Below are 16,745 nucleotides of genomic sequence, written 5' to 3'. Positions count from 1 at the left end.
GTAGCGGCATATGTTACCATGAACTTCTTATGGCGGACACGTTTACATCCGATGTAGTAAGGGCAGGGTGAATGGGACTAATTAAAAAGTGCCCAAATGAATCAGATAAGCAAAATACTTGGTAACAATGTAAACGCACAACCAAGTGACGGGAGCGTATTACATTAGGATAATGAGCCCGAGTGAAGGGACAAACAAGCATGTAAAATGATTCAGACAAGTATTGGGAAAGAGCGTACTTACACTCGAACCCAGAAAACATCAAGTATTGGGAGGGAGTGTACTTACACTCGAACCCAGAAAACATCAAGTATTGGGAGGGAGTGTACTTACACTCGAACCCAGAAAACATCAAGTATTGGGAGGGAGTGTACTTACACTCGAACCCAGAAAATATCAAGTATTGGGAGGGAGTGTACTTACACTCGAACCCAGAAAACATCAAATATTGGGAGGGAGTGATACTTACACTCGAACCCGGAGAATGTAAACATGTAGGACGAGTTAGATATGCATTGGGAGGGGGTGTATTTACACTCGAACCCGGAAAATGCAAACATGTAAAATGATGTAGACCTGTATTGGGAGGGGGTGTACTTACACTCGAACCCGGAAAATGCAAACATGTAAAGTGATGTAGACATGCATTGGGAGGTAGTGTACTTACACTCGAACCCGAAGAATACAAATAAGACTCTTAACAGGCCGATTTTGTAAAACACCAAATTTGAGAACGAAGTAGGAATATAAAAGTGAAACGAAGTCATAATACATACCGTAAGGGTTGCAATAATAACGACTTCGGTAAAACACCCAGTTGGTGGGTAAGGATTTAAACACATGCGTAGACTGAGAAACAGGAACGCGAAATAGAAAGTCAAAAGACTCGGAATATGAGTCATGACTAAAAGATGATAAGAATCTTCGCAAATATAAATTTAGGTAATTGCGTTCAACCATTTCAAAGTTGGACGGGTCAAATAAAGAACGAAGTCTGACATTCATAGGTGATGAAAATTCACCTAAAATGAGTCAAACGAGTCAATTAAGGAAAAATGGAGGGGCCAAAATGACCAACGGGTCATGAACTAAAGCAAAGGGATCATAAGGGCCTCGTCTTAAAGAGACGAAAGCTTAAGAAAATAGCCTACGAGGTTAGGTGAAAGAACCTACGGGTCAATAGCGTAAGGTGAGGGAACTTGATATGATCCCTCGCGTAAAACGAGAACGAAAAACAATAAATTAGGGGTTGTCAATTCCCTTGACATGAGTAATTGACATAGTTAAGAGAAAAACGTTAGACTAAAATTCAGATTTAGTAAGAAATAATATTTTTATAAATATAAATTCTGACAGGAATTTGAATAGTAATCATAAAGGGTTCAAGTCTTGAAGCTGGTAGGCGCAAGACGATATATTCGAAAAGTGATCTTTTTGAAAATGAAAGGTTGATATAAACTAAACATGCGTGACACGATCACGGTCAAGAAATGCAATGTGAAGTGGAATCACATTATAACCAAGCGAGCGGTAAAGGTCATTTAAGAAATCTGGTTGCTTGTAAGCGGTAGATTCGGTATAACTAAACCGAATAAATGAATTTTGAAAACAGAAGAAATTGTTGCTAAAAGTGAAAGACTTCACTAAAGACCTTTAAACGAGTCAAGGTAACGGATTCACCAAGAGTTCGATAATATCTAAAAGCGATGGAAATCGCTAAGTTAACTAAACAAGTAAAAATAACGGAATTACGTTATTTCAAGTCACATTATGTCGTATCAGGTACGTAGAGGTTCTGTAACCAGAAAGACATTACCATAATTTTTCTGGTAATACTAACAATTGGTTAAAGTATGAGTAATGCTTAAGAAATTACTCAAGTCAAAACGCATTGAGTTTAGAACTCAATGGACTATGTAAGAAAAGGTTTCGAGGACGAAACCTCTTTAAGGGGGGTAGACTTGTAACACCCCGAAAACGGGTTTAGTAATTAAACCTCGTTAATACAAAAGAGTGGGTAAAATACCGTTAGTGGTGAAAGTAACCCGGTAAATATTGGGATTTAAGTAAATAAACCTAATATTTAATAAAACGTTAATAAATGTTTTTAAGTAAATAAGGTTTATAAGAAGTCCGAATTAACGTGACTTAAAAACATAACGGGTTATGACTTCCCGAACCCGCTAAAGTAACAATGAATAATTAACCTAGTTAGTAGCATGTGATTAAGTGACTAATGGTGGGTTATAGTTCCATTTGATCAAAAGGAAACATGAGGGACCAATATTGCCAAGTGGGGAAAGTTGTTTTATTAAAACAAAAGTTAAACACCAAAACACACACTTAAAGTGTGTGTTCTGGTCGATATATCCACAGGAGCCAAGAACATCTTGAGCTCAAAACCCTAACAAGCACAAATCAAGAAATTGGAAGGGCAAATCAGTCCCAAATCGAAATCCAAGCTCGTATTCATGAACACCAAGTTGAAAGGATCACAAGGTATGTAAAATTATGACGTTTTGATCCATCTCAAAATTCTAGGTTATTTGTAAGAAACTGAAATTGAGCTTGATTATGTCATGCATGAGTGAATCTTGAAGTAATATGATGTCTAGGAGTAAACCCTAGTCAATAACATGTTAGATTGTTGGAAAAACTATGAGATTTATGATGATCCATTGATGAGCTAAGTGGGTTTTATGTTAGTATGATGAACACTAGGAAATAGATTGTTGATCTAGTGTAAATCGATGATTTTGAAGTAAATTCAGAAATTATAGAAGTTAACCACTTTGTAAGATGGTTAATTTATGTGAAATTTGGGGTAAGAGATAAGCTAGAGACATGATAGATAAACATGTAAAATTCTGCCCTTAAGGTGTTCGTTGAAATGCCTCAAAGAAGGCTCGAAACTAGAACTTTGTAGTTAAAACACCTAGTTGTGATGTTTCGACTATTATGCAAAAAGTGATTAAAGAGAGAGTTCTAAATGTGTTAAACGCGATTAGAACTTTGGTTAAAACGAAGGTCTAAAGATAACGCCTACCGAGTGGTTAAAGAGTGTTAAAACTAGTTGATAACTCGAAAATGCAAATTAGTATACTAATGGGCATTTGACTATTAAAAAGGTCAAACTGACCTATAATACGGTAAATAGCAATTTTGTTATGAAATACATAAGGTGGAATAATCGTATTAGAATATGATTAAACTAACCACCTTGAAAACGATGATGATAGTTTGACGCGTAACAAGCTAGGTGGAAGCTTGGAGTGAAAGCGGGTCAAACAAGTCAAGCATGGAAGAAAAGAGTAGCTCGGATGCAAGGTAAGTGAAACTTACATAATTGTGTAGATTACTTGTTCATTCTATACGTTATAGATGCAATAATGCTAATATTGAAGATATGGATTTCCGACGTGATTGATACGAGTCGGAACATATAAAGATGATAAAAACCATGTTTATGGCAAAAAGGGGATTCGGTAATGAAATCCGGGACGGGATGGATGTATGAATCAGAAGTCAAAGACCATGTTTTTGATTTAATAGGCAACGTTGGGCATATAGGCCGAACGGGTCAAATGGTGGTGATAACACTATTTGACAATATCGACTAATGCGATTGTTAAGTCTTGTGTTAACAGGAGCGATTAGCGATTCAGTTAATTTCGCCCACACTAAGTGTGATGATAAAAGCAAGGTATAAATTGGGTCTATATGTTGACCCTAGCCAGGTACGTATGCATACGATTATAGTTAACATACAAACTTGGTCAAATAGGTAGTGAAAGCCCCTCGTAGTAAATGAGGGGCTAATGTCGACTAAAATGCCCTTGAAGGGTAAATTGAGCAAACAACTTATAAAGGTTGTTTAGGAACTTATCTTACGATCTTGTAACCTTTAGACGCGCATGAAAGTTGTAGACATAAACTTTCAAAAGTTAAATGCTTAAATTGTGTGTTGCCGCAAAAATAACACATCCGTAGGATTAAACTCGGAATAAATAGTCCATTTCGTTAAATCCACCACATTCATAGTTGTGGTGGAAGACTAGCTAATAACAAATTGGTGGAACTATGAGGTACATGAGAAATGAGCATCGTTCGTGCTAAAATGGTCGTAAATACCCTTAACGGGTCAAAATAAGATTTTAAACGAAAACGGGTAAATAATTGTGTAGAAACCCGTGTTCAGTACTTAATATGATTGACAATATTAGAATTTAAGGGTTCATGATGAATGGTGGTCAAACAAACATGTTTGTTTGATAATCACATAGTCGGGTCGAAAATTGTTGAAAAGATAATAAGCCGAAGGCTTAAAAGTCTCAATTTTATTTAATCCGGATGTCAGATCTTAACTCCATATAATGGAGAATTAAATTACAAACATGTAGGAAGAAACGGTAGGTCAAACGGATAAGCGGTTTGAAAGATACGAAAGATTTCGTGTCAAATTACGGCAAAATGGAAAGGTGGGATGCAGGTGCCACCGTAAATTACGGTGCCACCGTAATTTACAGTGGACCTGAAATGGTTTACGGTGAAACACTCCTGATTTACGATGGAAACAAATCAAAACAAGGACTACCGTAAATTACGGTGTCCACCGTAATTTACGGTGGACCCTGTACAAAAATGTATTTTTGCTCAGTTTTGTCTCACGGACTTGTTTAGATACGTTTTAAACCCCGTATGACTAAAGCATTTCATGTTTTTATGAAATGTAGGTACTTAGTGGAAGCCGGAAGACGATCAAGCTCAACGAAGAACCGAACACGATACAGTTACATGCTTCCGCACTTCGCCACGTTGTAAATTTTAAACAACGAACTTCGATCACGTTATGTAGAACAAATTATAATTTGTAAAAGTTTTAAATAAACCCGCATTTTTATAATAAGTGTGGTCTTAACTACACATTTAATTGTGGTATTTACATATAAATTAACTAGGGTGTTACAATATATATATATATATATATATATGGGTAGGTTAAAGTACAAATGCGCTTATCGTACATTACGTACGCTACAATCTCAGCCGTCCGATCATCTTCCCGCATTGAATTCGCATGTTGTTTTTTTGTAACACATGCGAAATTGTTACAAAAAACAACATGCTATTTCATCAAAATTATCACATGCGAAATTGAATTACCACATGCGAAATTGTTACAAAAAAACAACCTGCTATTTCATCAAAATTATCACATGCAAAATCGAATTACCACATGCGAAATTGTTACAAAAAACAACCTTCTATTTCATCAAAATTATCACATGCGAAATTGAATTAACACATGCGAAATTGTTACAAAAAAACAACCTTCTATTTCATCAAAATTATCACATGCGAAATTGAATTAACACATGCGAAATTGTTACAAAAAAAACACCTGCTATTTCATCAAATTTATCACATGCGAAATTATCACAAAAAAAAACAACATGCGATTTTCATTGTGGGAAGATGATCGGACGGCTGAGATTATAGCGTACGTAATGTACGATAAGGGAATTTGTACAGTATCCTTTACCTATATATATATATATTATTTATCCGATAAGATTCTCAAGAGACAAAAAAAAAAATTCTTTCTATCAAAATAACTTTAAGGAAACAAGCTTATTCGTATTTTCTATTTTTTAACAGCAAATTTAGATCACTGACGGACCATTGACGTATCATCATGTTATCAGTGGAATTACCCGATCATATCCATCTTCAGTAGGCTTTAATGCTTATACATCAATTCAATATGAAATCCAATAAACTTGGAAAGCCCTATTGTGAAAATCAAACCTAAAACCCAATAGTGTATTAGCTTTATCTCACCTTTAAGATACCACTAGGATGTAATGTGAAACGCAAGTTCATTAGTATATAAGTTTTCAAGATCAGTAATTGAAAAAGATTTGGTTCTGTTTTAAGTTTTTAACTTATAATAAGTTTTTACCACTCACTCCAAGAAATTGTAAATTGACATGTGCCTCAGTTATTGGAATTATCCCTTTTCTATATTTAGACACGGGCCCTTCCTTTTATGTATATCTCCTTTTTTTTCTTTTTAGACCACACAAGTTTACGTTGCATAACTATTCTTCTTACTTGTGACGGAGTTAGAACATTAATTTAAGGGTATCTCGAATTTTTATTACTGTGCAATCATAAAATAAAAAAAAAATAATAAATAAAGTAAAACAAATACTTAATAGATTTGTCATCTTCTTTTTATAGCTTGAAATCGTTTCAACATTACAGATTAAAACATGTAACATCTTAAAGTTAAATACAAAAATTATGGACTATATTGGCGCACCTCTCCACTCAAACTTCTTATGCATATCACTGCACTTAATTGTTCCGAACACATATTTCTCCCACACGATCACACGGATTGCATAGTTCCGATTCCAATTGGGTTGCATGGGATAAGAAAACCATTAAGCCAAAAAGAGACTCTGTGCTAGGAGTTGGTCCTTTTCAAATTATCGACCTTGCTCTCCTCTCAAAATGATGGTGGAAAGGGCTCATGAATTCGGATTCTTTTTGGGCTAAATTGATTGTATCATCCATATCATGTTGGAAAAAGCAACAAACATTAACTCAAAATAATTTGCAGCTACATAACACTAAAAAAATACAATTAAAAATGAAACTCTAAAATTTAATATTTCTTTAAGTTGTTCTCCTTTTATATAAAACAATAGATTTCCAACTAGGATTTCAGATTGCGGCGTGGCATCTTTGTATAAAACAAATGGTAAAGACCAGTTTGAAGCTACAATATATAAATGTGTAAAATAATAAAAAACAAAATAAAATGTAATAAATAGAAGAAAAATGGTGACGTGGTGTAGCGACCCGTACGAACAAACGAAAAATGGTGGTGGTGATGTTGTATGCTACTTTGAAAAAAGATATAGCGATTAGCTAACGAACGAAAATTATAAGAGAAAAATAAAATTATTGAGGTAAAGACGTATATTAATTATAATGCAATGGTTAATTTAAAACTTAAAAAAATCATTGTAATGGCTTGTGATGTTATTTAATATTACTTATAAATTATAATAATAAGATAGAAAAATTAATATAAACTGTAAAAATGTTTGTTAGTTTTTTATTTTAAAAGCGAATGATTTAAAAGTATTGATTAAAACCAGTGAGATTCTTGAGAGACAAAAATACTATTATAATAGATATTAATACGAAAACAATTTTATTAGTACGTACGTTTTTCAAGATCACTATATTTAAAAAAAAAATTGGTGTTCTAGTCACTCCAAGATATAAATTGACACATGTCTAATTGTTGGATATCCCTTTTATATATTACAGCCACACAAGTTTACGTTACATAACCATTCTTCTTATCCGTTAGAGGTTTTTTTTCGAAGGCAAACCATGTTTCTCTGTTTTTTTTTTAAATCACTAAATCAAGTAAGAAGACACCAATAAATGTATCTAACAAGTAGACAAATGTATATTTGATCACATGGAAAATACAACGTTGCAATACTATGTCTTGGCCACTAATTATTACGTCCACATGTTTACATATCTGATCTTTAGTGTTGGGTTTGTCTTCACCTTAGTGGGCGGTTTGTCAAAGTAAGATGTTTATAGGTTGTTCTAACGTTATTTAGATATGCAAAGTTAAGTAGATGTGAGAACAAAACATGTACATAAAATTAAGGATAAACATATGGTTTGGTTTCTACTAAGAAAAAAAATTACCCCAATACCTAAAAATATCTAATGGTAACCTACAAAATATCTATAGCCCCCTAGTATATATATTTGACCAGTTGAAACAAATATGACAGCAAACAAAACTCTTCACACTAATTTCTTAATTTCTAGAAATCACAAAATGATGCCCTTTACCTCTCTTCAAGAGGTCGAAACCGCCATTGGCCGATCTCTCACCCGGGCTGAAACTTTATGGTTTAATTACACGGCCAACAAGTCAGATTACGTCCTCTACTGCCACAACATTCCGTTAGTATTTCTCCTATCAACTCTACCACCTTTATTCTACTTAGTTATGGAACTCATATTTCCCAATTACGTCGCTTCTTACAAACTTCAACCCAAGATTAAGTTTTCGTTATACGATAAGTTCACATGTTACTTGGGTGTAATGAAAACACTCTTACTCACCGTTGTACCCATGCTACTTGCCTCTTATCCTTTGATGAAAGTAAGATGTATCATTTTTAACACTTTTAAATATTGTATATCTTTATGTACTATAAAATGTTATAATTAATCATATGTGTATATGTAGATGATTGGTATTAGAACAAGCTTGCCCTTACCATCATCAATGGAGGTTATATCTCAACTGATCATGTACTTTATTATTGACGATTACGCTAATTATTGGATTCATAGACTTTGTCATTTGAAATGGATGTATGAGAATATCCATAAGGTTCATCACGAATACTCAGCACCTATGGGGTTTGCTACTTTGCATGCCCATTGGATGGACGTAATATTGTTCGGGATTCCATCTTTTCTTGGTCCTGCACTTGTCCCAGGACATATGATTACACTCTTTTTGTGGCTTGCCTTAAGAGAGATTGAGTCCGTTGAGAATCATAGTGGGTAGGTTTTAATGTTTAATAGCAACAAAATTATGAGTTTGAGTTCACTTATTAATCATAATATGGTATTATGAATTTATATGGCCATATATATATATATATATATATATATATACTAGTCATTTACCCGCGCGATGCGGCGGAAAATATATCACTTAGGTTGGTGAGTTTAGGGCTATGTATGGGGATGTAGTTTCTGATGTGGCGTGCAAGGACGATGGTGGCAATGTAGCGATGTGCGGCAATTGGTGGTTTCGTGATGGCGTTTGGTGATTATTGTGTGACGGCCGGTTACCGGCTTCAGGAGAAAATAAAGAAAATTGTGTTCTAGTTATGTTATGAGAGATTTTAAAGATGCAGGTAAATCAACGGTTTTGAATGATGAATCGTATGGTGGTAGTGACAATTATATGTAAGCTACACAAAGCTCTAAATAATAAATACCTTTTCACTTCTTATATTTCTACCATTGAAGTATGGACTAACATGAGGCCATCGCCTTGCAAAAGATTTTTAGAATATATTATTGGAAAACTAATGCAAACATTAACTATTGGCGATGTTTTAACATGTAGGCTAATTGAATAAAGAGAATGAACTTTAGGACCAACCATCAATTTTAGTTTAAAAGCAAGTTAGCTGCTTTCATCCCATATTTCAAAGTCTTGTAAGTTACAAAAATGCCTTGATGTCATCAGCATAGAGTTAATCAAGAATATTAAGCGGTAGCATATAATTACACATAGTATAAGACCAAAACAATCACAACTAATTCAAGCATTGTAGGCAGATTTATATAAGCTTTATTGACTATTTATCAGTTGCGATATAGCCATTTAGTCATTTTATCCAAGTTCATGTGATCAGCATCAAATGTCCGATAAACGTAATCCCTTTCGTAAACTATGTAGCAAAAAGAACGCTAAGGTAAGTAGGTAACATAAGATGGAACCTGAAACCCACGCGATGCAGCAGCAACAATTTAAAACACGGTACTCGTTTTGTGTATGGTACTCAAACGGAAATGTAATTAGATGACAAATAAAATGCAGTTATGTCCATAGTTACAAACCCACAATTTGTGTTATATAAATTTTAAACATATACGTGGATCCATCACATATTCAATAGGAACCGATTCAAGATGGTTAATCTTCTATGTGATAAGACATGTTGAATGGGTTAAACCCACAGCCTACATAGCTTGTTCTCGCATGTAAAGGCGCCGCAACTTAAACCCCATTTCAGCAAATGCAAACGTAAGTGCCACATGATCACCCTAAAACAACAAACTTTTATTGTTAATAGTGGGTTTGAGTGTTTGATTAATTCTAATTATTAAAGAAATCAGTGCATGTAATGACCAAAAATGACATTCAAAAAAGAAGCAGCAGATAATTTATGAAATGGGAACAGTCAGTCTTCGATAATAAGGTTAAGAAAAGAGATTAATAAGCAACTTTAGATTATCATCACATAATCAACATCATTGTCAAATCTAAAGCATAATATACTCTACAAATAAACTGGCCAGCAGAGAATAGGTGGCTTTGATTTCACCAAAATAGTGATGGTTCAGAAACAAAGAAAGAAAGTAGGTGGTTTGACTAACATAAGTCTTATTTCAACAAAACAAAGAAAGGAAGCAGGTAGCTTATGTAGAAAAGATGGTTCAAAAGTTTTACCATAATGGGTCTACCTTTTTGGGGATAAAGGTGAGGGTAAGGGTGTGGGTGTACCTTTTTGCAGTGATCAGAAAATGGCCTATTAAACTTTCAAATTGTTGGCCATAAGTAGGAATGAGTAAATGGTACCGGAAACTCTGGGGTAAAAGTTGTCTCTAAGGACTTGCTCGGAAACTCTGCATCCAGCCCTCCTACGTATAACGTTCTAATGCTCTCGTCCTCTGGGGGTTCTAACGACGGCATTTCGCCTGCCTTGTTTAGTAGTTTTAGCGCAACTGGATCATTAACTCTGCAAATCACATAATACAAAAAAGTTATACATTTGTTTTTTAAGAAATAGGGGGATGAGTGGATAGTGGCATACCCGTAATAACGGTCTTTGATATTCTGCTGGGATAACTCACCAGTGAAAGGCATCTCATGCCTGTAAGGGCATTCAGCGCCTCTAGTACATTCGCCTCTGATGAAGAAACTGCAAATATGTGCTCGATTTCTCTTGTAATACGGTGTTATCCTTTGCAGTTTCAAAATAGTATCATTTGGTCGTTCCTTTCCATACGAGGACTCATAATCTAGACCAGCTCTTGCCTGCATCAAAGAAACAACAATAATAAGATTATATCAGTTGTGACTTTATATTTGCATTAAAAAATTGTGTATAGATTGTAAAGGTACATACCCTGCGATCATGTTCCTCAGCAAAGAATTCCCTGTTGACATCACTCTTTGATATGGAGTCATTTGAGTTGATACTGAGTGCCGTATCATGAACTTGAACTGGTAAACCATATTCAAGATCTAAAAGGCAAACTTGACAAACGTTTTTCAACTTGCTGCATGTTTGGCAGATCTCACTTTTCTTGTATCTTGCATCCCTACCAGGTCTCCACCAGAACACTGTAAATGGCCTAGTACAGATCTTGCACTCCTTATCATAATTTGCTTTCGAGCCAACTCAATCCCAATTGAGTCGGTTCGTTGAATTTTTAAAAATCTTTTTGCTAAATTTTGATACAAATATTGATAACATAAAAAACAAAAATAAAAGAATTAACACACACATACATACGAGCCGAGCACCACTGCTCGTTGGTCCCACTTTTTTGGACTTTTATAAAGTACTTCTGGGCATGGCTGCGTATCTGCCAAATAGAAATGAACCAAAAAATTAAAATTTAATTTTATGTAATTATTGTTAAAGAACCAAACCCACAATCCAATTTCCTTTTTATGCAATTAAAAATGGCTGTGTTTTTGCACTCGTTTGTTGCCGCGTTTGGAGCCGTTTAACGGCGTGTTTACGGATGCAAACGCAGCAGCAAACGGGTGTAAAAACGCAGCCGTTTGCAGCCATTTAACGAAGCGTTTACAGCTGCAAACGCAGCAGTAAACGGCTGTGTTTTTACACCCATTTGCTGTTGCGTTTGCAGCCGCTTAACGGCGCGTTTACTGCTGCAAACGCAGCAGCAAACGGGTGTAAAAACGATGCCGTTTGCAGCCGTTTAACGGCGCGTTTACGGCTGCAAACGCAACAGCAAATGGGTGTAAAAACGCAGCCGTTTGCTGCCATAAACGCGCCGTTAAACGGCTGCAAACGCAGCAGCAAATGGGTGTAAAAACGCAGCTGTTTGCTGCTGCATTTGCAGTCGTTTAACGGCGCGTTTACGGCTGCAAGCGCGGCAGCAAACGGCTGCGTTTTTACACCCGTTTGCTGCTGCGTTTGCAGTCGTAAACGTGCCGTTCAATGGCTGCAAACGGCTGCAAACAAAGGTTATAACCTAAATGCACTCTAGCGCTATACATGAAAGTAACATCTATATTATATTAATTTGAACTTAATATGTACAATCTACAACATGATATCAAGGGCTTTTTTAAGTACAGATTAGCAATCCAAACATACACAAGAAAATAACCACATCCACTTGTGGTATGGCATATCAACTTTGTTCATCATCGACTGCTTCATACCGCCATCTTATTCTTAGGCCCATGGTCCCTTTTATATTTGTTACCGTTATACTATACGTTCATGAAAACTGGTATTATATATTTCATTAACTTGCATCATAAACACATGGTGAATCTGCAGACCTTTTAACCTTGCAAATTTTTTCTTTTTGGCTAAAAGATAACATGTGGACGTCTAGCTGCAAAATCATTGCAAGGAGATGTACCTACAAAAAAGGCAACAAACCCATCAACTGAATATTGAATTTATTCAACTAACTGAAATTGTTATAAAAAGATTACTGACATCATGTACATTGCATATTAGGACATATAATAACAGGGTCACAAAAGCACCAAATGTTAAACCCAATCACTGGCTAATCAACTGAACAACAGGAACACGTCAGGTCTTCTTGATTGAACAAAATACTTGACTTCTTAACTGATTGAATACAGAATTAATCGAACGAATACATCCGACCCTATGCATTACTTATATACTAAAGAAAACGTAACAACCACGAACCTATTAATTGAATCAACCGGACCCAAACCCGCTTTGACCCATTAACCAAACAAAAGCCTCTTTTACGGCCTCTATGCTTGGTATATTAAAGAAAACCATCTGGTTACCTCGGCCATGCAGGTGGACCGGTGGTGCTTTACCTTAATGGGCCAAAAAAGGTTAAGTCAAAAGATTTAGCTTGAAAAGAAACAGGGTTAAACGGGTCAAAATCAAAATCCTTGAAATAATATATGTTTTCTAATCAAATTTATACAATTTATATATAAAAAAAAACTAATAAGCTTTAGACAAAAGGGTCTTGGATCAACCGAACCCGAACCCGTTTTGACCCATTAACCCAGCTCTATGCATAGCACATCAAACAAAAACCAGTTAGTTACCTCTGCATCATGCATCCCTGAATCTTCATTCAGGTTTAAAATCCACGAGCCAAAGTAGATTTAGTTACATATAGCTAATTTCCCGGTCCATTCACCGGCATCACCATAATCAAGACTAAGTTTCCTCATAGGAGGAATATTCTCCATAGCAAACAACATAAGATGAGGGAACCCATAATTACAATGATCATACAACACCAGCTGAACCAAAACATTTGGACACAAACTGTGACTTAAGTAACAAGCAACAAATGTTAGAAAATAAAATAAACAGAACCCAGCCTCATAAAATTTAATCACAAACAACAAAAAACTAAATCTTTTCTACTTTGTCTATCCAGTAACTAATTCTAAACAAGGTTCGGCAGAAGGAAATTGCACTGAATGATTCAGACAATAAAAATACCAAATCCAGTCTCCTTAAAACCAAATAAAAAAAACAAAAAAAGGTTGATAATTTAATAAGAGAATTTACTACATATTATGCCCAAAATATGCATAATGACATTGTTATCACCATCTTCAAAATTAAAGTGCATCAAAAATGGATAGTCAAATACTATATGCACACCCAATCAAGGGCCCGAGATAAGCAAGACACACAGTATAAATTATTGCTATTTTAAACATGCTATAGGTTGTTTTAGACTGTTATTCAGCTTTTACTGATTGCCTATATATTTATTTAACCTGATTGAATCATATATAGAACCAATATCAACAACTTCAACAAAACAAACACAATTATTACTCTTAACACCCTAGACTTCTAAAACTCAATATAACAATCTCCACCTTCGAGTTTCAGAAGCATCATCCAACACATAGCAACTCCAAACAGTAATCAAACTTGGAACCTGGCAACACCTTAGTTAAAACACATTTGCCGCATTATCGAAAGAATGATGTTTACACAATTTAATCTAAACCACTACGCATGTTGGTAAAATCAAACCTACCATCAAAGGTCAACTTCCATATAAGTGAACTGAAACCCGAATGATCATGATTCAGCACGTGACAATAAGAAAATGAAACCTGAATTATCACGAACAAGTGGTGGCGGCTCAATATCTGCTATATTGATCTGATGCATTGATTTGGAGAGGTCATCAACAGAGAATGGTATGCTGCACACCAAATGTTTTATTAAATATAGAAATATTTCCACAAACAAATATCAAATTTGTTCTGATGATATGTTTAACCTTGAATCATCATCCAGCAAAAATGAGCTGCTGACAGCATTGTTTGAATATTCAGTCATCAGCACCCTCATGTTGGAAATTACCTGTCAGAAATGAGATTTAGAAATGGGTGTGCTTTTATTTTAGAAAATATATATACATAAAAGATAAATACATCTGGAGAAAGACTATGTGTGTCGTATTTGTCATCCCAATTCTGTAGAGCTGTTGTATGCTAAGAATCTGCAGGTGAAACGGATTTACCATCAGTTTAATATTGAATTAATGATTTTCTAGATAAGATATGGGAACTGAAACTTACTGGGCACAAATGGTGAGTTATTTCATCCAGTGTCTTCTTTGGCTTCTGATAAATAACCTAAAATCGATAAATGAAAGCTATAAAACATAGCTCACAAATAATTAAATATTATATATGGTAAAAAGAAATATATAGAAAATAAGGTGAAATACCAGGAACCCCAATAGCTTGTCTTATGTGCTTGAGCTCGTCCCAAGCTGATCCTGCATACTGAAATTTGAAATTCTCAAAAGTCAGTGAAACTTGGGAAAACCCTATCGGTATAAATAGTTACATGGTGGATACAATGTTACACATAGACTGTTGTTGAACAAACTTGCTAAAATATATGTATCAGGACATGAAAATTGTATCAAACATAAAATCACCACATAGGAAAATATCCACACATGACCAAAATAAGCTTCAAACATAGCTCGATTACCAAAATCGTAAAACTGGATCACATCAGGTTAAGAGCATAAACCAAACCAAACCAAACCACCCCCTCAAAAAAAAACACTTCTATACCTGGAAGTATGATACCTGGAAGTATATATCAGGTTAAGATCAATCGTAAAAGTTGTCGATTCAAATGGAGAAGTATGATACCTGGAATGAAGGAGAAGCCGCGATTCAGGCAGCGTAACAAGGAGGGGATAGGCGGTTGAATCCTCACAGATCTGCTCATGAAACGGGTCTGGTGATAGATCTGCCATGGTTTTCTTGAGTCGCGAGAGAGAGAGAGAGGGGTCTGATGGTTTTGTGAGATGTGTGAGTTGTGAGAGAGATGAGAGAGATGGAAGGGGAAAGTTGGATCCGTGTGAAAACAAAGACATCCGTCAGATCACGATCCATGTGAAGAATTGAAAGAAAATGGACGGCTGATGATGGATCCGGGTGAAGGGTAAATGTTTTGTGTTTCTTGGTGCTTTAAGTCTTGTACATTGTGCATTGAGTATGTTTTAAGTACATTTTTTTTTCCAATTTTATCCTTCGGATATGCATTATAAAGTATTATAGATATATATATATATATATATATTCAGTGGTTTATTATTAAGTGTAAACATACATTTTACTAGGTATGACTTTCCCTGGACATTAAAAAAAATCATCCCATTTACTGCTGGTGTTGAATACCATGACTATCACCATTGCGTTGGAGGCCAAAGCCATAGCAACTTTGCACCTGTCTTCACTGTCTTCACTTATTGTGACTACATATATGGTACAGACAAGGTACTAAATTAATTAATTATTTAATTGTGTATATATATATGTATATATATAGAAAAATGTACCGTACAATTGCCCTTAACGTACATTACGTACGCGATTGAAAATCGCACGTTATTAAAAAAGCGCATTCATAAAATATGGGAATCGCATGTTGTGTATATGGGGGATGAAATCACATGTTATGTATATGATGAAATCGCATGGGGTGTCAACAATCACAAATCGCATGTTTGAAACATAAATTCGCACGTTGGAAATCAATCGCGTACGCGATGTACGTTAAGCGATTTTGTACGTTGATTGGCACATATATATATATATATATATATATATATATATATATATATATATATATATATATATATATATATATATATATATATATATAGGGGCAGGATTTAGGGAAAACGCCTAAAAGTGTGAAAACGGTGAGAACGGCCCTCATCCGTTGGATCAAAACTATCTATGGATTAGATTGGTGCGGTGGTGTTTTCCTAAATAACATCAATTTTATTACGTGGACGCGTTTCATTAAAGGGAAAAGGGTTTTTATACTGCCCTATACAAAACGTCAAACTCACGAGTAAAATGTCATTAAAATTCTCGCCTTAAACTACAATCCCTACACACATTTTTATCTAAACGCCAGTCATATAAAACGCCAAACTTTGTGTTTAACAGATAAAGCTTAACAAACAGTAACTAAAACGACGGAAGCTTCATTACTAACATTTATTATAATAACTTTCTGCCTAAATTACGCGCCAAAAACATCATATATAAAGAACGTCTGACGACCTTCCATTGATCAAACAAAAAACAAACGCCATATTTTACTAAATACTATTCA

At 35.0% G+C, this 16,745-nt stretch overlaps 2 protein-coding genes and 1 long non-coding RNA gene across 3 annotated transcripts; 1 reads left to right on the top strand and 2 right to left on the bottom strand.

Annotated features, from left to right (window-relative positions):
* Positions 1-7,882: 7,882 nt before the first annotated feature.
* Positions 7,883-8,626, top strand: LOC118479662 (methylsterol monooxygenase 1-1-like). The gene is made up of 2 exons (XM_035974305.1): positions 7,883-8,212; positions 8,300-8,626. Exons 1-2 carry the CDS (start codon positions 7,883-7,885, stop codon positions 8,624-8,626), a joined length of 657 nt encoding a protein of 218 aa, XP_035830198.1.
* Positions 8,627-9,716: 1,090 nt separating this feature from the next.
* On the bottom strand, positions 9,717-12,283 carry LOC118479874 (zinc finger CCCH domain-containing protein 40-like). The gene is made up of 8 exons (XM_035974716.1): positions 12,278-12,283; positions 11,903-12,054; positions 11,609-11,758; positions 11,429-11,448; positions 10,986-11,248; positions 10,671-10,894; positions 10,436-10,595; positions 9,717-9,900 (listed from the first exon to the last, which is right to left on the bottom strand). The coding sequence occupies exons 1-8, from the start codon at positions 12,281-12,283 to the stop codon at positions 9,817-9,819; spliced, it is 1,059 nt and encodes a 352-aa protein (XP_035830609.1). The 3' UTR covers positions 9,717-9,816.
* An 833-nt stretch (positions 12,284-13,116) lies between these two features.
* Positions 13,117-15,422, bottom strand: LOC110927061. Its single transcript, XR_002585488.2, has 6 exons — positions 15,266-15,422; positions 14,827-14,884; positions 14,675-14,731; positions 14,528-14,595; positions 14,374-14,456; positions 13,117-14,295 (listed from the first exon to the last, which is right to left on the bottom strand). It is a non-coding gene; the product is annotated as an uncharacterized LOC110927061 (long non-coding RNA).
* Between the last annotated feature and the right edge of the window lie 1,323 nt (positions 15,423-16,745).

The sequence above is a fragment of the Helianthus annuus genome, chromosome 6 (genome assembly GCF_002127325.2).
Source record: "Helianthus annuus cultivar XRQ/B chromosome 6, HanXRQr2.0-SUNRISE, whole genome shotgun sequence".
Taxonomy (NCBI): domain Eukaryota; kingdom Viridiplantae; phylum Streptophyta; class Magnoliopsida; order Asterales; family Asteraceae; genus Helianthus; species Helianthus annuus.
Note: the sequence above shows the minus strand (reverse complement) of the source record. Positions and strands in the feature narration are given on the sequence as shown.

Coding starts and splice junctions, on each gene's coding strand:
- LOC118479662 (XM_035974305.1), top strand. CDS start 7,883: ATGATGCCCTTTACCTCTCTTCAAGAGGTCGAAACCGCCATTGGCCGA. Junction 8,213..8,299: donor CCTCTTATCCTTTGATGAAA/GTAAGATGTATC, acceptor GTGTATATGTAG/ATGATTGGTATTAGAACAAG.
- LOC118479874 (XM_035974716.1), bottom strand. Junction 10,895..10,985: donor CTGAGGAACATGATCGCAGG/GTATGTACCTTT, acceptor TCTTTGATGCAG/GCAAGAGCTGGTCTAGATTA. Junction 9,901..10,435: donor CTTTTACCCCAGAGTTTCCG/GTACCATTTACT, acceptor TTGTTGTTTTAG/GGTGATCATGTGGCACTTAC.